Genomic DNA, 22,846 nt, shown 5'->3' with positions numbered 1-22,846 from the left:
CCCCATCCACCATAGCTGTCATTTTCTGTCTTACTACTTTAACTCCTTTCCTGTGATCATCTCATGCTTTTCCCCTATGCCATTCATTTGATGTTTGGTGATGTTTATGCTGTTTTATTTTGTTTTGTTCTTTTCTGGTTCAAAACTTGTACTGTGTTTTTTCCTCAATTTCTTTTCTTGGCTCCTCAATCTATCTTTTTTTTAAAGATTTATTCATTTATTTTTAGAGAGAGAGAGAGAGAGAACATCAGCAGGAGGGGCAGAGGGAGAGGGAGAGAATCCCAAGCAGACTCCTCACTGAGAGCAGAGCCCAACACAGGGCTCAATCTCATAACCCTGAGATCTCGACCTGAGCTAAAACCAAGAGTCAGACACTTAACTAACTGGACCATCCAGGTACCCCTCTTCAGTGTGTCTTTTAAAAATCCCATTCCACTTCATATTCATTAGGATAGCTATTGTCAAAAAAAAACCCCAAATAACAAGTGTTGGTGAGGATGTAAAATGGCACAGCTGCTATGGAAAAGAGTATGGTGGCTCCTTAAACAATGAAGCATGGAATTATCATACAATCTAGCAGTTCTAATTCTGGGTAATATACCCAAAAGGCCTGAAAGCAGGTGACTCAAAGGGATATTTATACACCCATCTTCATAGCAGCATTGTTCTCAATAGCAAAAAGTGGAAGTGACCCAAGTGTCTATCAAGGAATGGAAGGAGAAACAAAATGTGGTATATTATAGATTAGAATATTATTCAGTCTTAAAAGGGAAAACATTCTGATTCAAACTACAACATGGGTGAGACTTGAGAACATTATGCTAAGTGAAATAAGCCAGTCACCAAAGGACAAGTCCTCTATGATCCCATTCCTGTGAGGCACCTGCAGTAGTCAAATTCATTAAGATGGAAAGAACGGTGGTTACCAGGGGAGAGGGTGGGGGGGAATGGGGAATTGTTTAATGGGTAGTCAGTTTTGCAAAACGAAAAGAGTTCTGGAGGTTGGCTGCACAATGTGAATGCACTTAACACTACTGAACTGTACACCTAAAAACGGAAAAGACAGCAAGTTTCATGTTATAGATATTTTATCACAATTAAAAATAAAAATTTTTTTAAAAATCTCATTCTTGTTTTATCATAACGATATTGAGTTTTTATTTCCACTGAACTGATCCTGAGCTCTCCGATAGCACGAAATACTTGTGAAGTTGAGTTTTCTTGCTTTGGGTTTCCACTCAGGCCCAACTGGCTGTATGTTTACTTTTTGCAATCCATGTTCCTGTCTTTATTCTGCTGTAGCATTTTCACGTAGTTGTCATGACACTTATCTTCATCTTGCTCACATTTAACGTGAACACTCTATCCAGAGCTCTTTTATAGTAAGCCAAGGTATCCTTGACACTCTCTCCCTCTGAGCTACAATTTGTGGTTGGCTGATGCTTTCTACGTGGTGTTCCGCCATGGAGGAGAGGTAGGAGCACTAGGCCTGCCCTGGCTGGGGGTCCAGTGTGCTGTTCTCTCTTTTGGAAGCCAATGAAATGTCTTATACCACAGCCTGCTCTGCCTAGCCAGGGCGCACGCACTCCTACAGTCTCTTTCCTGTAGCTCAATGCAGAGATGGCCTGCCCTGGGTTGCCCTCCTGCCTCTGCTGATGATGTCTCCTGACATTTACCAAGGCCATCTACTCACCTCCCCCACCAGCTTCTTCCATACCGATCTGAATTAGTAGGGGTCCTTAGGATTTTGTACCCTTCCCTTCTTTTCCCAGGACTGCTTCTGAAGGGTCGGGTGGGGTGTTGCCTTCCTTTGCCATAAAGTTGTGATTGGTTGGGTTTTTTTGTTTGTTTGGTTGATGCTGGTGAATGTTTCTGTTCTTAACTGCTTTTTGGTTCAGTTCATTGGGTGCTGGGGAGGGAGCCTCTGTGGTTCCGCTACTCCATCATCATTCTGACTCCTGGCCAACTCTTAATGCAACATAGGCTTTGGGCCAATTATTTGGGAGTGAGGGCAGTATTTGCTTGCATTCCCCCGCACTTTTAGGGTCACATATCCCTTGGGAATACTGCCCCATAACTGGGAGATGGCTTGCAGTCTGGGGACGCAGACTGGAGCAAAGATAACTGGCACAGAAGCACTACTTAGCCAAAGCACGTCAAGCCCTTCCAAGGAGACTTTCCAGACATGAGGAGACAATAACAGCTGTTTGTACTGTCTGACCTCGAGCAGAAGTATCCTCACGAGGCCCTTCCAATGCCTGAATTCTGCTGAATGTGAACTTCCTGAAAAAATGAGAGTCCCAAGGTTTTAGTGTCAACATCCAAGGAAATACTATATAAAATCAGGTCAAGCTATGAATTAATCCACTGTGACCATGTGGCCACTGTTTCTCAGAGCTTGATGTGCATACCACAAGCAGTGTACAAGAGGATATCAGGTGGTCCACGGGTGAACATTCTGTATTAGAACAGTCATGTATCTATTTTAATACAGTTAGAAAAGTATAAATAACATTTCAGACTCATGACTGCAAGAACTAAGATAAGTAAATAAAAGTTAAAAAGCAGATATAGAATGACACAAAAATAATAAAAAAAGAAAAGTAAATTTTTAAATAAAAAGTAAATTTAAATAAAAGCAGTAAGTTAGCAGTACAGGTGGTACAAAGATATAGCAAAAATTGTGCCAGTAGAACCCGAATGACTGAAGTGTGGGAAGTCTGGTGTTTCTCACCAAGTGTATCATGGGCATTTCAGGCAGGGCCATCCATTATGCAGGGCGTTTCTCATCCGTGGCCTGCAGCTCTGCCTGAGCACACAAGTCCACATACCCTGGGGTGAGGCAGTACTGTGCCTGGTTAAGAACCACCAGATACTGTGACTTAAGTATCAACTAGTTTTTTTTTTTTTTTTCACATGAATGGTTAGTGTTTTATTCTTTAAAGAATGGTTCTGAAACATTACACTAAGTCAGGCTGAAAGGTAAAGTTTAAAATGGTTTTATAAGGATATAACATATGACTGTTTCCTCCACAAAACTTTGACCTTAGAGCTTATGATACACCTAGTTGGCAATAACACCCAGGTTTTTCCAGTCATCATTTTTCTCTCGTCTGCATAGACTTCTTCTCATTAGCTACCTTCTGCTTTTGTTGCATTATCTCAGAGTCCCTCTGTTTTCTCTGAGAGGTGGTCAAGCTATCCTCTTTTCTTTTTCCCTTGCTAATTTCCTGGGATTTCTTCATGTTTTTCTGGCGGGCAAGTTCTCGCTGATTTCCTCGGGCCATGCTGACACTGGACTGAGCCTGGAAGAGAGCCTCAACTAGTTTTAAATATCTTAAGCAGGGAGTTAGCTCCTCTTATACTGACAGAATGTTCTCTCTTATACAGATTCTAAATCTTGAATCCAACTCTTTAATCCCATTCTCAGTGAAGTTAAAACTCCCATGTTTCAAACAAAACAACATTCTCTACCAAGCCCATCTACCACAATGAAGCCATCCATTTGAAGGGATAAACACCCCACTTCCCATCTCCCTGTGTGCCCTCCATCCTTCCACCCTCCCATCTCTGTGGTCATTATATCTCCAACTACCTCCTCCTCCCTCTTTCATACCTAATTAACCACGAAAAATCTCCTTTCCAATTCCTATTGCATTTAGAGTCAGGTCTAAAAGATTCACACTTAACTTTTTTGTTTCTTATAGGATGCTTCTGTCTCCCAAGCTCCTTATGGGCAGAGATCATGTCTTCTATTTCTTGCCTTCCTCCGACCTTTAGCCCCTTGCTGAGCACAATATAGAACTCGATGTACGGTAACTTATCACATTCTTTTTTTTAATTTAATTTAATTTAATTTTTTTTAAGATTTTATTTATTTATTCATGAGAGAGGGAGAGAGAGAGAGAGAGAGAGAAGCAGAGGGAGAAGCAGGCTCCCAAGGAGCAGGGAGCCCGATGCGGAACTCAATCCCAGGACCCGGGATCATGACCTGAGCCGAAGGCAGACGCTTAACCATCTGAGCCACCCAGGCGCCCCTTAAATTTAATTTTATTTAAATTCTATTAATTAACATATAGTGTATTATTAGTTTCAGAGGTAGAGTTCAGTAATTTATCAGTTGCGTATAACACCTAGTGGTCATCACATCACGTGCCCTCCTTAATGCCCATAACCCAGTTACCCCATCCCCCCATCTACCTCCCCTCTAGCAACCCTCAGTTTGTTTCCCATAGTTAAGAGAAAGACAATTATATGATTTCGCTCAAATGTGGAATTTAAGAAACAAAATAGAGGATCACAGGGGAAGGAAGGGAAAAAAAAAACTCATCATATTGTTAAAAAAGTTCTTCCAAGTCAAGTTTCCAATTCACCATCTCCACTAGCTATGTGCTTCTGACTTTTTTGTTTGTACCAGAAAAAGAAGTCATTTCTTCCAACAAATCTTTGTATGGACAGCACCCTCTGGTCTATCCTGGCTGAGTGTGCAATCTCCAAGTGAAGGAAAGTCTGCAAGCCCATCTTCCTGTCTGGTCAACCTCCTCTTTTTGATCTATATTCTACAATATGTGGCCACCTTAATGGAGACCTAAAAAAGAGGAACTATACAGGATCCAAAAGCACGTTCAAAGACTGAAGATTATGGAGTAAAGGAAAGGCATAGCAGACCCATAAGTAGCAGCTAGGAGACTCAGATAAATCTATGCTCAGGAATCTACAATAACAGAAAGGATTTTAATTATAAAATTACTTAAAAAAAGATATTTTGTTTATTTATGTGAGAGAGAGAGAGCGCAAGAGAGCACAAAGCTCCCCACTGAGCAGAGAGCCAGACCTGGGGATCGACTGTAGGACCCCAGGATCAATCCCAGGACCCCGGGATCATGACCTGAGCCGAAGGCAGATCACTTAACCTACTGAGCCACCAAGGCTCCCCCTATAAAATTCCTTTTTAAACTTCAGTTATTTTGTGACATAACCAGAGGTGTAAGTACATATGAGTTCCTTATAACAGTGACTCGGTTGGATATGGGGTTGCACTTTTAAAAAAACTATATACATTCCTTTGCAGAATTTGGTAATACATTGCCCTTCCCAACTCATTGCTGCAGTGAACCACTATCACTGATGGGAGTATCATATGCTTTAGGTTTGCTGGACCAGAGAAAAAGTTGAGCTAAGAGACTGCCCCTTTCTAGTGTAGCCACCTTTTAGGAGCAAAAGGCTAACCCCTGCCTCAAGGTCATGTAAGGCCTCTGCAGGCTGAGTCCACTGATGTTCCATTGACCAAAGCAAGGCATGTGGTCAAGCCCAAGACCAACAGGACAGGGTATTAAATGTTCTCACAGGGCATTAGGAGTGAAAATTTGCTGAGCAATAAACTATAAACACAAGTATACTAATACATTTTTAAAATCTAGATGAACCGATACTGGGATATATATATAAAATGCCAAAATTGGTGCAGGAAAAAATAGACAACTTGAATAGACCTAAGTATTAAATACATTGAAATGGCAATCAAAGCCTTCCCCTGCTAAAGAGCTCTAGGCCCAGACAGTTTTACTGGTGAGCTCTATCAAATGTTCATGAAACATTTAATTTCCTCTCGTCTATAAGTTGTTCTAGGAAATAGAAAAATAACAAAAGTTCTATAGCATATTTTATTAGGCTGCTTTACTTTTTGTTCCAAACAGGATAAGGAGAATACAAGAAAAGAAAAATTACAGGTTTTCTTCAATTATTATTTTGGATGTAAAAATCCTAAATGTTAACTGAGTAAAAAAGATCTATTTAAAATAATATATTGTGAACAAGTAGAATTTATCCCAGGATTACAGTAATTTTAATATCACAAGATCAATTAATTCAATATATCAGTAGTCCAAAGAGATAAGTCACTATTATCTTAATAGGTACAAAAAAGGATTTGATAAAATTTGACACATATTTATGATTTCTTAAAAAGATTTCTTTAAAAATTAGGAATATGGGGAACCTATTTAACTTGGTGAAGATTATAAAAGCCTTTCAATAAGCATCCGATTTAATAGATATCCTTTAAACATTTTCCCTTTAAGGGCAGAAACAAAACAAGGATGCCCAATGTCACCATTACTATTGTATATAGTAGTGAAGGTACTAACCAGAGCTACAAAGAAAAAAAAGAAGTTAGGTATAAGCATTTGAAGGGAAGAGATAAAACTATCACTATTTTCAGACCATTTGATCTAATATGTAAGAAAAGGCCAGGATCAATAGATAATCCATTAGAGAGATGCCCAGGTGGCACAGTCAATTAAGCATCTGACTCGGTTTTGGCTTGGGTCATGATCTCAGCGTCGTGAGACTGAGCCCCACTTTGGACTCCACAGTGAGCACGGAGTCTGCTTGAGACTCTCTTGCTCTCCCTCTGCCCTTGCCTCCCGCTCACTCTCTCTCTCAAATAAACGATAAATCTTAAAAAAAAAAAAAAAGAAGATAGTCCACTAGAACAATTAAGAGTTATTGCCAGGTAACAAAACAAAAACCAATCAAACACAAAATATGACAAAAAATAAAATAAACCATAAAAACTATAAAGTATCTAGAAATTAAATTAGCAAAGATCACATAAGACCTCAATGGGGAAATTTTAAGCATTAATTAAAAGACATAAAGCAAGATCTGAATAAATGGAGAGTCCTTTGTGCCCTGGGTGGGATGACATTATTATAACATAAACATGACAATTCTTGTAATAACAATTAAAATTTTACAATAGGGAAAGGAGAGGCTTTCTCCAAACTGGGGAAAACTAATTATACAGAGAAAAATAAAACTGTACTTTTATATCACATCACAAACAGTGATGAAATCTGTGTGGATAAAGGTAAAACATAGAAGGTAAAGCTGCAAAGTTAATAAAAATAATGGAGATTATCTTTATGACTAGCAGTGGGAAGTGTCTTTTTAAAAGAATTCCCAAAAGGTGAATTTTTTTCCATCAAAATTAAAGATTTCTGCTCAATGAAGGAAACCACCACCCAAGATGACAGAGCAGAGTGGACAAAGATACTTGTTAATGTGTAAAACCCAGGAGGCCAGACTATCGGGACTGTCCAAGGTACTCCTGAAACCCAAGAGGCGAAAGATGAGCACCTCCATAGAAAAAAGGATGAAGATATGACAAGGTGACTCAAATTAGAGGAAACAAAAAAGAGATGCTCAAACCCAGAAATTTAAGAAATAACAATGGAAATAATCATGATAAATTCTTTTACGTGCCTAGAAATCGAGACAATACCAAGTTTTGGCAGAGATGTGGAGATGCTGGAACCATATTCACCGCTGGTGGAAATGAGGACTGGGCAGCCATTCCACAAGCAAGTACGCATGGGGGTAAATTGGAATGTGGTACATGATCTTGTTCCTATGTATATGTACCTGAGAAAAACTCTGAAACCATTAAGGGACAGGTAGAAGGCTGTTTATACAAAGTTGCACTGTTTGTGCTAGGAAGTATACATATGCCTTATAACCCAGTGTTCCTGTTTTGGGGTTTATAGATCCCAGAAAAATTCTCATACAGATTCATGAAGGGTCATTTCTGAATGCTGTGGGAAGAAAGTTGCTGGAAGCAATCTCTGAGCTCATTACTAGGGGAAGAGACAAACATGAGGGACCACAAAGGGAACGCTGGACAGTTAGGATAAAGCAAAAATGTAAGAAAAAGGAGGAGACTGGGGCGCCTGGGTGGCTCAGTGGGTTAAGTGTCTGCCTTCGGCTCAGGTCATGATCCCAGGGTCCTGGGATCGAGCCCCATATCGAGCTCCCTGCTCAGCGGGGAGTCTGCTTCTCTCCCTTCTTCCCGCTCATGCTCTCTCTCACTATCTCTGTCTCTCTCAAATAAATAAAGAAAATACTTAAAAAAAAAAGGAGACCTATAACATTGCAAATTTTAAAATATATATTTCAAAACAACACCATTAGTGGAAACACACACAAATGAAAGAATGTATTTGAGACAGAAAGAACGGTTTATTGTGGGAGGGAAGGGAATGGAGAGGTTGGGGATGCTACCAACCTGAGAAAGCCAACCTGACCGGCCACCTCCCAGGGCCCACGTGAACCCCAGTCCCTGAGTGCAGCGGCTGGGCAGAGAAATCCCTTTGGCTGAGGGACTGGCTGCCTGGAAATGAAAGAAAAGCACCTTGAAAAGAAAACTAATTAGAACCACTTGTTCTGATGGATAATCACAGAGAACAATGTGGTCCTCACAGAGAGGTGAAGAAATAAACTGGTCTTTCTAAAACCAATTCCAGGATGATGAAGTGACCGCCCACTTAAATAACAAGGCCCTGTTGCAAAATACAAGTAAATCATACTTACTGTAATGGAAAACTTGATTTGACTATCAAGTCCATGGAAGGTCAACAACAAAACTATTAGCAATAATTGAGTTCTCACTGAAATAAAAGGCGGGAGATAGGGTGGCCACAGCTCGGGGCTGAGAATTAGCAGGCATGGGTCCTATCTAAATTTGAATCTGCCATCAACTAGCCATATAACTTAGGGTAAGACATTTAGCCTCTCTCAGATTGTTTTCTCATTTGTAAAAAGTAAAACCAGATGATCGGCAAAGTCTCATTTAGATATAACAGGTTATACTATCTTTTTTTAAAGCAATTTTATTTTCTACAGATCTTGTTTTTTGATTTCTCAGTAGTGAACAACTATTCATTTATTGTTGCATTACTCTTCCCTATATGTCTTCTAGACAGAACAGACTTTTGCGGTTTTAATCATGGTTTTTGCTAATTTGTTTCTGCTTTTTAAAGATCACAGATGGAAACTTATCCTCCCATAGCAAAAACAAACAAACAAACACCTAGTGAATGTTGGTAGAATCAATTTTTTCAAAATAGTACAAAAACTTTAAAAGTTTATGTTGCAACTTGCTGGGCCATTAATTTTTCTCATGTACTTGCACAGACCTGACTCAGCTCCATTAATTTGCCATTCACCCTGCTCCTCGAAACCACCAGCCAGCCTGGAACCTTAGGGCCTTGCCCTAGCTGGTCCCTCTCCCTGGAATACTCTTCCGCAGACTCCCTCCATCAAATAGAGCCTCCTCCCACCCCCACTGACCACCATGTTCTTAATCACAACACCCATTCCACTCTGTGATCCCCTATATCTACATATTACTTTCTGATATATAGCCCACGGATGCACTGTATTTGTTGCTATCTGTCCTCACCCCACACACTCATCCCATCTCTGCTAGAATGGAAGCTCCTCACAGGCAGGAGAGCTTTGTTGGTTTTTGTTCAATGATGTATCCCAGGCACCCAAAATAGTACCTAGCACATAGTCAGCACTCACTACATAAATGAATGTTGTTGGATAAATAAACAAATTAAAAGCAATGATCCATTACAATTACAATATATTCACTTAGCTCTGCTTTCTACTCTATGGCTAGAGTGTTAACTAAGTGCTCCCACTTTTAGGTTACTTAGCATTCAAAAACCAAAGAAATTATATTGCATAATCTGGCACTGAATAGAAAATAAAAAGAGGGCATGACTCCATAATAATAAAATATTGTCAAGGTTAAGCGTAAGCAGCTACCCACTTTCTATACTGAACTGGGCCACATCCATGTTTAATTTGAAGAGAGCTAGAAAGACAGATTCCAAGATGGCTTCTGGCTAAAAATGGCAAATTGAAGCCGGTTCCAGTCCTCATCCTCTCGAATATTTAAAGAAATGAACAAAAGGTAACAAAAATAAGCCAACAAAAAAAGATGGCAGAACCCCTTCCAATTCCTGATTCCCTGAAGCTGTACTGATTATTCAACAAACAACTGAGAGATTCACTCTAATATCCCCAAATCTGGGAGAGGAATGAATTTCTCTTCTGACTTCGGTAGAGTGAGGATGGTAACTGCTACACGGAGGTATGGGAAGATCAGAAATGGGAACAAGGACTGACTATCCCTAGCAGAAGTGACAAGACACTTCACATGGTCTCAGCAAAGACAGTTGGGCACAGGTGTTCAACATCCCAACAAACAGCTCAGCTGAGCTCACTCCCCTGCCCTGACTCTTTTGCCTACATGTGCCCTTAAGCTAAAGAATAGGAAATAGCCAGTCCCCCAAGGGGTCAGAAGGCGGTCAAGGAGAAATCACCCCGGCACCAAAGGCAGAACCCAGTTGCTCCATCATGTACAAGACAGAATGAAATGGAATGGCAAATGAGTAACAAACTAGAGTAACAAGGATTTAAAAAGGAAGTATTATGTGGAAAAAAAAAAAAACTGACAAAAACCCCCAAAATCCACAGTTCCCAAAAATAAGAGAAAGCATTTTGTCATAAAACAACTTAATAAAAGTATAATAGGAACATGAATACAGTAAAACAAGAGCTTAACAATGAGATAATCAAATAACAAAATGAGATTTTAAAAGAAGCTTGTTATACTAAAATGATAAACTAAGGACCAAAACAGCATCATCGTGAAATTCATAAATTGGAAATACCACAGAATTAACATGATCCAACTTATCTATATTCAGGAAAGACTTGAGGTAAACAGAGATAAAAGGTAGAATTTAAAGTAATTGGAGAAAAATGATGACTATGGAGGAGAGAAAAATACAATCCATTGAAAGGTTAATGGGCATCCCTGAAGTAGAAAACCCAGCCCAAAGTATTCAAAGATCTAAAACAAGAAAATATCCCTAAAATGAATAAGCAACAGAACCTCTAAGATGAAAGAGAATACTGTGTTTCAGGAATAACTGATAGAGAATACATCAATGGTGAGACATATTCTGGCTAAATAATTGAATTTCCAGGTCCAATAAAATAATTCTTCAAGCAGAAAAAGCAAGTTGCCTACAAGGAGGAGAAAGTCAGTTAAATTTTCAACAGTACTTTAAATGCAAAAGATAATAAAGCAATTCCTCCAAAATTCTAAGGGGAATAAAGTATAGTCTATGAATATCATTCTTAGCCAAGATGATTTCCAAATATATAGGTAATCAGTAGTGAACCAGTAATAAAAACTCAAGAACTCGTTGTGAAGACTTTTAAAAGAAGGCTCAGAACAATCTTTTTTTTTTTTAAGATTTTATATATTTGAAAGAGAGAGAGAGAGGGAGAGCACAGAGGGAAGGGAAGAGGGAGAAGCAGACTCCCCACTGAGCAGAGAGCCTGATGTGGGGCTCAATCCCAGGACCCTGCGATCGTGACCCGAGCTGAAGGCAGACACTTAATGGACTAAGCCACCCAGGTGCCCCGAAAGTCTTGACAATGCTATATACCTGGACTATATTAAAATAATACACATGATCAAAATTAAAGTTATAGAATAGAATATAAATATTGTATCTTGACTTTGTGATAGCAATGTAACTAACCAAAATCCAGAAGGGAAGAAGGAAAGACAGTGAGAGCGCCAATGATCTCATCTATCATGGCAGAGAGGAAATCAACACTTTCTAAAGGACATGGCAACAGTCAGGATGGACTGTTATCTATGGTAGGAAAGAAGCCCTAAATCTCAGTGACTTAACAGAACAAGATTTCACTTCTCTCTCACATGCCCACCACTGTAGGCCCACATGGCATGGTTCTGCATTCTATGCTGCATTGATATTATGCTTCTTCACATTCACATGAGTATCCATGCTCACCAAGACGGAAAGAAAGGGTAAGAGTAAGAGATCTGGCAACCAAATACATCAATCCCTAAGTGACCTTCTGCTCACTTCTGTTCACAGTTTGTGGCTAGAGCAAGTCACAAGGTCATACCTAACTTGAAGGGAGTGAGGAAGTACGATTCTCCTATATCCCAGGATGGGGAGAGACCTGGGTGAACAGCACTAATGTCTACCAAGAAACATAATTGGGGGAGAAGAAAAAACAAAAACAAAAATATCAAGTTCTTCATCATCTCTTAACCACAGAAGAGAAAAAACAAAAACAAAAACATTTCTTACTGTGAAAAAAAAAACTGTTTATTCAAAGTTTTAGTAATTTCTTTTCACCTCGTTTCTTTTACTTTAAATTCAAATAAAATTAAATGTAATGGTTTTTAAATTTAAAGACCAGCATGTATCATATAATTCTACTTTTCTAAAAGCATTTCGTGCTTTCTTTTTTTCCTTTCTTTCTTTCATCCATCCATCCATCCATCTTCCCATCTACACACATGCTTAAAGAGATGTCCAACAGGACATTCACTTATTGTTGAGGCTAAATTCTAAGTGATAGGATTTGTGATCTTTTCTTCATACTTTTCTGCATTCCTTGGATTCTTTATAATGAACATGTATCATTTTTATAAACATAGCAGTCATTACTAGAATATGAATGAATAATAACACTTGACCTTCTATTGTTAAACCTTAAAACCCCTAGATAGGAAAAAGGGATAAACATGGCTTTACATTGCTATAGGAGAGGAAGAAAATGTGATATTTCATGATCATTATATCCTGTTTGAAATTACAAAATGGGTAAATGCTGATAGCTTCAGGCCATGTAGCTGGTTTGAACTGGCTACGTAAAGGATGTACATTTCTGTTTTACCAATTTCTTCAAAAGTCTTCTATATCTTATTCAGAATAGTTGTTGATAAATGTCAGAGCTGATACAGGTCATTCCCACCAAATGTTCAGCTGCTTATTGAGTTTAAAAGAGATGCTCTACAGAAATGAAGTTGTTTTGTTCCACTTAAAAAAAAATATGGGCATTAAACACAAAAGAACAATTAATAAACTGAAAAGGAAAAATAACTGCTAATCAGAGTCTATTTATCCATTAGGCACAGTGAGGACAGGGATGAGAGCCCATGCGAGCCCACAATACTTTTTGAAGCCCGTGAAAATGTTTTAATTTCTTTTAAAACGAGAAGAAAAAATGAACTTCAGGTCAAAAAAAATGTTTGAATACATAATATTAATATATTCATCTTTATACCAACAGAGTCATAAAACCTCATTTTTAATACTTTTTTATGGAGGAAGGGGCCACAAAGGCAAGAGTGCCTCCAGCCCATGCAAGTCATAATGCAGCCCTATTTCTAGTATTTCCAAGTTACAAATTTACTGGCAGGTGGCAAAAATTACTTGGTTTATTGAAACATGTGCTTAAAAACTACCTTTTGAAATTAAAAACAGAGTGTAGTTGTTGAGAGACAAAATTCCAAAGTGCCTTGTAGATTACCTAGAGTATATAAGTGACTAATGCAAATTCTCAACATTAATGACAACACTGCTTTTCTCACAGGTGACAAGAAAATGACATTAAAGATTTCTTTATACGGAAGTTCCATTATACAAATATAAATTTTGGGTTTTCCCCTTTTCTAAATAGGCAAATGAACTCTTTAATCACATTGTTTCCCACGGATGACTGTTCTTCAAATTTTTCAAAATTGTTTAAAAATATCTGTAACTCTATTTTAGTCTTCAAGATCAAAACATCAATATTTAAACCGATACCCAAACTAAAGGAAACAAGCTGCCCCCAGGGTCCCTTGATACTATCTTTGCTGCTGGTTCCTGGGCAGTAAAAAGAGAGTTAACTGAAGAAGCTTTGACTGCATATTATAAATTATAAAATAACAACTCTGATAGATACGCTTTCCTTATCAGTACTGAACCGGCCTAGAAGAACGTTAAGATCACTAGTAAGTGCTTATAAGTACATTTCTTTGATGGAGCTCCACCGGGTTGAACGGCTTAGCGGTAAGACCAAAGAAATAAAAGGAGATGAAGATCATGTAAACTTGCCAACCAAATCTTTCAAAGCTATGACACAACAATAATCTTAAAAGTGAAACTTCCAGTCCTATTACCAGCAACTGGGGGAGAGGGATAGAAGGCAGATTTTTTAAGTTGCTGCCTTCCCACAATTGGAATGGACTATGAATGTGGTGATCGACATAATCAAGAATTAAAATAATTTGGAATGGATTGATGGAATGATACTAACAAGATTTAATGTGTGTTGGGAGAAATGGGACATCCTATCAAGCTTAGAAAATCAAGCATAAGGTACAGAATGTTTTCAGCTTGTCTTAAATGCTGTTCTGGAGGAAAGGCGCAGATGTTTTAATTGCCTGCAAATGCAGTGGAAACCTAGCACACGCACAACACGCGGACAAACAGACAAAAACACATCCGTTTGGAATCAGAGAGAAGGAAGATGACAGTGTCACAGAATTAGCATTGGTCACACAGACCACTTCCACACCGACGACCTGACGGCCCATTATACGGACAGAGAGGCAGGACCCCAAATCTCAGGGATGACAGGGATCCTGAATGCAGGCTCCACCCAAAGCGAGCACACACATAGTCTGTGGAAAGCACGTGGCGTCTACCACGGTGAGCCATGAGTTTTAGTCAGACAGAAACTGTGTGTCTGGCTTATTCAGAGTGAGGACCCAGCACATGTCTAGTACTAACAGCTCCCAGGAAATATCTTAAGACCGTAGTTTTAAAAAAAATGAACAGAGCTGGGTCGCCTGGGTGGCTCAGTCGTTAAGCGTCTGCCTTCGGCTCAGGTCATGATCCCAGGGTCCTGGGATTGAGCCCCGCATCGGGCTCCCTGCTCCGCGGGGAGCCTGCTTCTCCCTCTCCCGCTCCCCCTGCTTGTGTTCCCTCTCTCGCTGTCTCTCTCTGTCAAATAAATAAATAAAATCTTATAAAAAAAAAATGAATAGAGCTACCCTATGACCCAGCAATTGCACTCCTGGGTATTTACCCAAAAGACACAGATGTAGTGAAAAGAAGGGCCATATGCACCCCAATGTTCATAGCAGCAGTGTCCACAATAGCCAAACTGTGGGAAGAATCGAGATGCCCTTCAACAGACGAATGGATAAAGAAGATGTGGTCCATATATACAATGGAATATCACTCAGCCATCAGAAAGGATGAATACCCAACTTTTACATCAACATGGATGGGACTGGAGGAGATTATGCTCAGTGAAATAAGTCAAGCAGAGAAAGTCAGTTATCATATGGTTTCACTTATTTGTGGAACATAAGGAACAGCATGGAGGACACTAGGAGAAGGAAGGGGAAAATGAAGGAGGGGCCTCAGGGTGGGGAGATGAACCATGAGAGACTATGGACTCTGAGAAACAAACTGAGGGTTCTAGAGGGGAGGGGGGGTGGGGGGATGTGTTAGCCCGGTGATGGGTATTAAGGAGGGCACAGTACTGCACGGAGCACTGGGTGTTACACACAAACAATGAATCGTGGATCATCACATCCAAAACTAACGATGTATTGTATGGTGATTAACATAATAAAATAAAACTTTAAAAAAATGAATGGAGGAATTGCTTTTCACATAGGGGGTACATTCCAAACACCTCACCTTACATAAGTCCAGAGTGACCGAGCAAAGCACAGGAGCGCGGCCATGTAACAACAGCTGAGCACCACAGTGAATCCCGCCCGGCTTCAGAACTTTGTGACTCTTGACAAAATTTTAATTTCCTTAGGATTTTGCGTGACTTCAAATTTTGTGCCTAAAGTGAAATTTCTGTAATACTTTTATCAATTTATTCAGATACGCCTAATTTCACATAAAACAGAATGGTAGATCTGAAAATAGATAACGCTAATTCAACAAATATTAATTGAGGCCTACTAGGCTGCGGGGCACTTTTCAGTGCTAATGATCCAGCAGGGGGCAAATTTAGCTATTTATGCAAATTGTTTGCAGTGTGCCAAAAGCACCTCTGTGGAACTCTGGGCATGAAAACTACCTAGACTAATTCATTGATTTCACCAGGAAGATGATACAGGACAGAAAATCAGAGGAATGAGAGTCACTTGCTCATTCTCACCATGACCTGGCAAGGGAGTGCGGTCAGAGTGATCTACAGACGCCTATCCCAGCAGGTATTCAGTGCCTACTTAAAGTTGCAAGTCAGCAGCTGAAGTTAACAATTTATGAAAGGATCTCAGAAATAACATGGGGTCATCATTAATAAAAATTCTTTTAATCTCCTTGTGAGTCAAAAAATGGGAATTTTTCCAGACAACGTTTTTCTGGTTTTTAACCAAAAAGACATGTATTAGAAGCATGTGCATGTATGTGTGTGTAAAACTGAACAAAAAGTTTAACAAAACAGGGGCACCTGGGTGGCTCAGTCGTTAAGCGTCTGCCTTCAGCTCAGGTCATGATCCCAGAGTCCTGGGATCGAGCCCCGCATCGGGCTCTCTGCTCAGCGGAAAGCCTGCTTCTCCCTCTCCCTCTCCCACTTCCCCTGTTTGTGTTCCTTCTCTTGCTGTGTCTCTCTCTCTCAAATAAGTAAATAAAATCTTAAAAAAAAAGTTTAACAAAATGTAAAATACTTACCCTTACTATATGATATCCTATTTTATTTTAATCCCGATTCAACCATTAAATTGATTTCATGTTCCACAAACAGCAGCCAGAAATCTGATGAACACTGTTCTAGTTCAGCTGTACATTCAGCTGGCCAATTTCTACCCTCCCTTTAATAATTAACTCACATTGTCACCTTCTTAGAGAAGCCTTCCAGGACTCTTCCAAGTATCATCAACCATGCCCTTCCAGGAGGCCTGAAACAAGTGACAGAATACAGGGGAGGGGCAGATTGAGGAGAGAATGGGAGGTGGCACAGGAATGTCTCTATGCCACACCTAAGCCCCACACTGGAGCAGGGGTCCCTCGAGCACAGGGGCAGAAAGGGTCCCTCCCATCACTGATCGATTTCCTGGGCACTGAGCACTTCCGGGCACATCATGAGTACTCAATAAGCAATTGCTGAAATAAATCCTTTAGGGAACTGATGAAAGAGCTGACCCTGAAAGCAAATAAAAAAGCCCATCCATCAGAGGCTGCATACTGGTAGCCAATGGACTTAATTTGGCCCACAGATGTGTTTCATTTGGCCTATGCTGTTCAAAAAACTACAGAGACAGCATTTGAAAATTGGGAGCTTTCACAAAATTCCAGATTTGTGGCTTTGCTTGTCAGCTCACCAGTCATCCTCATGCTGGTTACCCTCCAATATCCACTCTCTCCCACAATGCATGTGAAAGCCCAGTGGCTGGGCTGCTCTCCTTTGTCCAGGATCTCTCAGGCCCTACAGGTGTTTGATTTGTGACTCCTGTGCCAAGCAAGAGGCTACGATAGTCTACTGCTTGGTGAATGAGTCTGCAGCCATTGGGGGAAAGAAGAGGGCATAGCAAAAGGGACCCTTCTCACTCAAGAAAGCATAGATTCTCCCAATTATCTGTGACTGCCTGAGATAATTGTCTTATTCTCTGTCTCTGGGAGATTTTTTTAAAAAGGGTGAATTTATAGGAAATAAGGACCAGAATTAGAACATTTTATTTTTCTTTGTATCCTTTGGCACTGAATAACACCATTTTGCACAGGTGGGTTTTCAATAAACTTGGAAGTGCGGCTCTGGAAAATTTTTTAAATGCTGTACTGGTCTCAAAATTCCAGTTGTTCAGATATAAAAATGATGTTTGAATACTTTCCTCCCATGGACACAGCCTCATGAAAGCCCAACAACTCTCAATCGAAATCACTCTCAAAATCCCAGCGTATTTGTTTTAAAGATTTTATTTATTTATTTGACACAGAGAGAGCAAGAGAGGGAACACAAGCAGGGGGAGTATGAGAGGGAGAAGCAGGCCTCCTGCCAAGCAGGGAGCCCGATATGGGGCTCAATCCCAGGACCCTGGGATCATGACCTGAGCCAAAGGCAGACGCTTAACGACTGAGGCACCCGGGCGCCCCTCCTTATATAAGTTTTGGAATTAGCTTGTCAATTCCTATTTTAAAATATGCTGGGATTTTGGGGTGCCTGAGTGGCTCAGTCAGTTAAGCATCTGCCTTCAGCTCAGGTCACGATCCCAGGGTCCTGGGATTGAGCCCCGCATCGGGCTCCCTGCTCGGCAGGAAACCTGCTTCTCCCTCTCACACTCCCCCTGCTTGTGTTCCCTCTGTCGCTGTCTCTCTCTCTCTCTCTCTGTCAAAAAATAAATAAAGTCTTTAAAAAAAAAAGATAAAAATAAAACTTATAAGGAGATGTGAAGGATCTCCTTATAAGGAGAATCAGAAAAGCCAAAATAATTTTGAAAAAGAACAAAGTTGGAGAATTACGCTACTTGATTTCAAGACTCACTGTAAAGAAACGAAGACAGTGTGATATTCATGAAAAAATAGAGAAACAGAACAATGCAACAGCCTGAAGTCGAGAAAGAGGGCTACACCTATACGAACAATGGATTTTCGACAAAGGCACAAAGGCAATCCAGCAGAGAAAGGAGTGTCTTTTCCACACAGGATGCGGAAACAATCGGCTATCCAGACGCACACCTGACAAGGAGAGAACTTCAATCTACACTTCGTGCCCTATACAAACTTTAACTCAAAATGGATCAGAGTCCCAAATGAAAAACGCATAACTATATAACTTCCTGAAGAAAACATGAGGTGGAAAACATGTGCGACTCTAGCTGAAGTAAAGATTTCTTAGAAATGACACCAAAAGCATGATCCATAAAAGAACAAGACGTCATCAAAGTGTAAAACTTCTGCTCTTTGAAAGAGACTACTAGGAGAATGAAAAGACAAACTACAGACTGAAAGAAAATATGTGCAAGTCATATATCTTAGAAAGGACACACAAAGAATTCTCTAAGCTTAATAAGAACACAACCCAACTTAAAAATGCCAAAGATCTGAACAGACACTTCAGCTAGGAAGATATATAGATGGCAAATAAATACATGAAAAGATGCCCGACATCATTAGTCATTAGAGATATGCAAATGAAAACCAGAGTGAGATACCACTATATACTTATTAAAATGAGAAAAATTCAGAAGACATATACAGTGTTGGCAAGGATGTAGAAGAACTCAAACTTTCAGGCACTGCTGGTGGGAACATATAATGGGACAACCACTTTGGAAAACAATATGGCAGTCTCTTCAAAAGTTAAACATATACCTACCATATAATCTAGCCATTCTACTCATAGGTGCATACCAAAGAGAAAAGAAAACCTATGTCCATACAAAGACTTGTACGTAAATGTTCACAGCAGCCTTATTTGTAAGAACTAACAATACAAGTATCTATCAACAGGTGAATGAAAAAACAAACTCTGGTATATCTGTACGATGAAATACTATTCTGTAATAAAAAGGGACGAAATATTGATACATATACTTCAACATGAATTTAAAAAAGGGTACTGTATAAGACCATTTATATAACATTCTACAAAATGAAACTAATAACAGAAAGCATGTTTGCCTGGGGACGGGGTAGACAGGAAGAAGGGATTACCAAGGGGAATGAGGAAATTGGGGGGTGGTGATAGATATGTTCATTATTTGATTATAGTGATGGTTTCATGGGTGTAGACATGTGTCAAAACTTACCAAATTGTACACTAAGAATATGTGCAGTTTAGGGGCATGCCAATCATACCTCAATAAAGTGATTTGTTTTTTTTAAAAACAAAACAAAACAAAACAACGGAACAGCACTCAGCTGTGCTGTCCCCTTCTTGTGCCCTGACCCCACATCTCTGCGTTGGGTCCTCTTCCTTAGACTTTCCCATAGTGCCACGCACCGGCCCACTGCAATCTTCGTCGCTGTGTACAGCTACCATGTAACCATTAAGCTGAGCCATATGAAACTGCCAGTGTTCTCCCGTTTCCGCCCTAGACAGCAGCTGTTTCACATGGCTCAACCTAAATGCTTGCTTGTCAACCGTAGCTGACGGTGATGAGGACACGCTGGCCCAAGGATGTCTGCTAAGTGAATGGACTGGCCACTTTGCAAACCCTTTTCCCTTCAGCTAGTCCCTGTGTAGCATCATCACAAGCAGCTGAGAAAACAGGCTCTGGGCGGCCCTTGACTTTACATCCTCCCCCCTTTCATCCACTTAAAATCACTTGAACGCTCTGTACTGCAAAACCGCCTTCTTGCCTAAGTTCTCATTTGAAAATGAGCTTTCAGGGCAACGGTAGCACCCCCCGAGGTGCCGGAAGCAGGGATGCAGCTCAGAAAACGTAAAAAAGCGGTAAGCCTTTAAAGCAACCATAAATCGAAGGAAAACTCTGACGCTGGACATCTCTGTGAGGGAAAATTCCAGAGGCTGCAGTACTTTAAAGCAGTATCATGTGCTTGGGCCCCAGCCTTGGCTCCTCTTAGAACAACAGAGAGAACCATGCCAGTCCCTACGGGCGGTCGTGTTACGTGATGCAGTTAATCACACATCCTCTTCCCTATGGGGTTTGACCCAAGTTTCACAGCGGTTTCTTTTATTTAGCATCCGTAGTTTTACTCGTTTCATATTAAAGAGGTCTTGCCACAAAATTGGCTGCTCTCTCTGTCTTGGCTTGGGAAGGAAAAATATCTGAATTAAAAATCTGTGCAACAGATGGACCTCGGTTACAATGAGTATCTCTGGCTTCAAAAGTTCCTCACAGAGGCAGGTGTGAAGCCTGGGAGTAAGCTCCTGACTTCCAGGTTTTCCGGAAGACAACTGAGCCCTTCCATTTGTGCCTTCTGTAGGCAGAACGGAACCTAAAAACACAGAGCTCCAGGAATACGCTGTCAGACCCCAGGGATGTATCTGCCACACTATGTGTTCATTTCAAAGGAACTCTACTTCTTTTTTTCTTTCTTTTTTTTTTAAGATTTTATTTATTTGAGAGAGAGAGAATGAAAGAGAGAGGGCATGAGAGGGGGTTGGGTCAGAGGGAGAAGCAGACTCCCCGCTGAGTGGGGAGCCCAATGTGGGACTCGATCCCGGGACTCCAGGATCATGACCTGAGCCGAAGGCAGTCGCTTAACCAACTGAGCCACCCAGGCGCCCAAAGGAATTCTACTTCTATTAATGATTAACAATACCATTGGGCAGACTGGAGGAGGAGGAAAGGGAACGGGTCAAGTTGCTGCCATGCCTGCTCTCCTATGTGGCTGGGGCCCCAGGCAATAAAGGGTCTGAGAGGTGGGGAGAGATGCACCAGACAACTTGTTTACTCCTCCTTGCTGTAGAGACTCTCTCTCTTCCAGGAAGCGGGTGGAGAAAAGGCTGCCCCGACGAGGTTCTCATGGCCTCCCCACTGCTGTGCCTCATCCTCGCTGTAGGCAGCCCCCAGATTTCCCCTCCTGGCCACTGGCTGGATAACAGAGAGGAAAAGCAAAATAAGTCATTTCACTCTCCACTATGACTAATGTGACAAATGCCCTGCTCCAAGCTTATCAGTGGTTTCAAACACTGCCCTGGACGGTTTCAGGGAGTTCTCAGAGAGCTCTCATACCAGTGCAGTCCCTCCTTGGATCATTTTTTTTTTTTAAGATTTTATTTATTTATTTGACAGAGACAGATACAGCGAGAGAGGGAACCCAAGCAGGGGGAGTGGGAGAGGGAGAAGCAGGCTTCCCGCCGAGCAGGGAGCCCGATGAGGGGCTCGATCCCAGGACCCTGGGATCATGACCTGAGCTGAAGGCAGACGCCTAACCATCTGAGCCACCCAGGCGCCCCCCTCCTTGGGTCATTTTAAAACAAGGAGAAAGGAAGACTGACGGAAACACTTTTACTCTTAAACTCATCGTCATGGGACATGGTTTTCTTTCTATAACGAGGGTGTTACTATTAGAAGAAGCTGAATGACTTGCTCCTGATCATTCAGCCTAAGAAAGGACAGCCTGGTTTCAAACCCTGGTCTGTCTGGCTCCAGAGTCTGCTCTTGCGATGAGTCTCTGTGCTCTGCTGTCTCTGATTAGATGAGTGTCGACAAATCCCTTGAGAAAGAAAGATTACCGGGCAGTAATTTTGTGCTGATTCAAAGATAGTTCCTAAATTGCTCAGATATCCAGAGACACCTACTAAGTGGCGGAGCCCAGAGCCAACGTGGAGATTGCCGGAGAGAAGAAATGACTCATTTTACAGCCTGACTTTTAGGGGAAGGTGCATTTTAATAAATAATATAATATAAATAATAAATATTTATTAAATAAATAATATGTGATTGATTTAAAGCAAGCCCTTGGTAATGTTTATCTGAATGAAAAGATAATGTCAGCATTTAATTGACAGAAAGGTGAGTGGGTCCAAAGGAACACCTCCTGTAAAGTGCCCCCTCCAACCTGTTCCATTTGTCTTAGTGGTGGCTTTCACCTACTGCGGCTCAGTCACATTTCTTGGGCAGAACAGCCTCCCCCCCCCCAATGCAGGAGATGCAGACACCACAACCAGCATCTAAAATTTTGGTAAATGAAGGCTGTCACTTCCCAGAGTGAGCACCTTCAGGAATACCACTCAGCAGAAGGCTAGTTGTTAACTTCAGCTATGATAAGACATTAGAAAGCATCCTTCAGTGTTGACACAATAGTTCCGACCGTAATCTGAGCTCTGGCAAATACCCTCAAAGTAATTTTTCTGAATCTCTTTCTCCAGCAGCAAGGTACTTCTTTAAAAAAGAAAGAAGAAAAAAACCCCAAACAACAACAGAAAAACTGCATGTAATATTCTTTTAGCTTACTTACTGGCAGCATCGTGTGTGTGTGTGTGTGTGTGTGTGTGTGTTCCAAAGAGAATAGAAACAGCTTTTATGGTTAGAAAATTGAAGGGCTATCAAACCTAGGAAATTATAGGGATGAAAAACAAAACAGCTTATCTACATATGTCCCATCTGCTTTTGGTTTTGTGTTTTGCACAATCAATTACTGGAAGCATTGGAAAGTATGCTGAGACACTGAAAATGAGACCCAGGGTGTGTCCTAACAGCGACCTAGAGGTAGGGTGATGCCGCCCTGGAGCC

General features: G+C 40.7%; 2 protein-coding genes across 2 annotated transcripts in view; both read right to left on the bottom strand.

Annotated features, from left to right (window-relative positions):
- Positions 1–22,846, bottom strand: part of CRADD (CARD and death domain containing adaptor protein) — a 169,136-nt gene that overhangs the window by 3,926 nt on the left and 142,364 nt on the right. The gene's annotated exons all lie outside the window — the stretch shown is intronic.
- On the bottom strand, positions 3,099–3,287 carry LOC114211062 (small EDRK-rich factor 1). Its single transcript, XM_088025664.1, has one exon. It carries the CDS (start codon positions 3,285–3,287, stop codon positions 3,099–3,101), a length of 189 nt encoding a protein of 62 aa, XP_087881790.1.

Source organism: Eumetopias jubatus, unplaced genomic scaffold (assembly GCF_037043125.1).
Source record: "Eumetopias jubatus isolate StellerSeaLion01/CBP00866 unplaced genomic scaffold, mEumJub1_p1.0 scaffold_8, whole genome shotgun sequence".
Classification (NCBI taxonomy): Eukaryota; Metazoa; Chordata; class Mammalia; order Carnivora; family Otariidae; genus Eumetopias; species Eumetopias jubatus.
This window is presented reverse-complemented; position numbering and strand designations above follow the sequence as displayed.

Bases quoted from the DNA above. Each gene is read 5' to 3' on its own strand.
- LOC114211062 (XM_088025664.1), bottom strand. From the start codon at position 3,287: ATGGCCCGAGGAAATCAGCGAGAACTTGCCCGCCAGAAAAACATGAAG.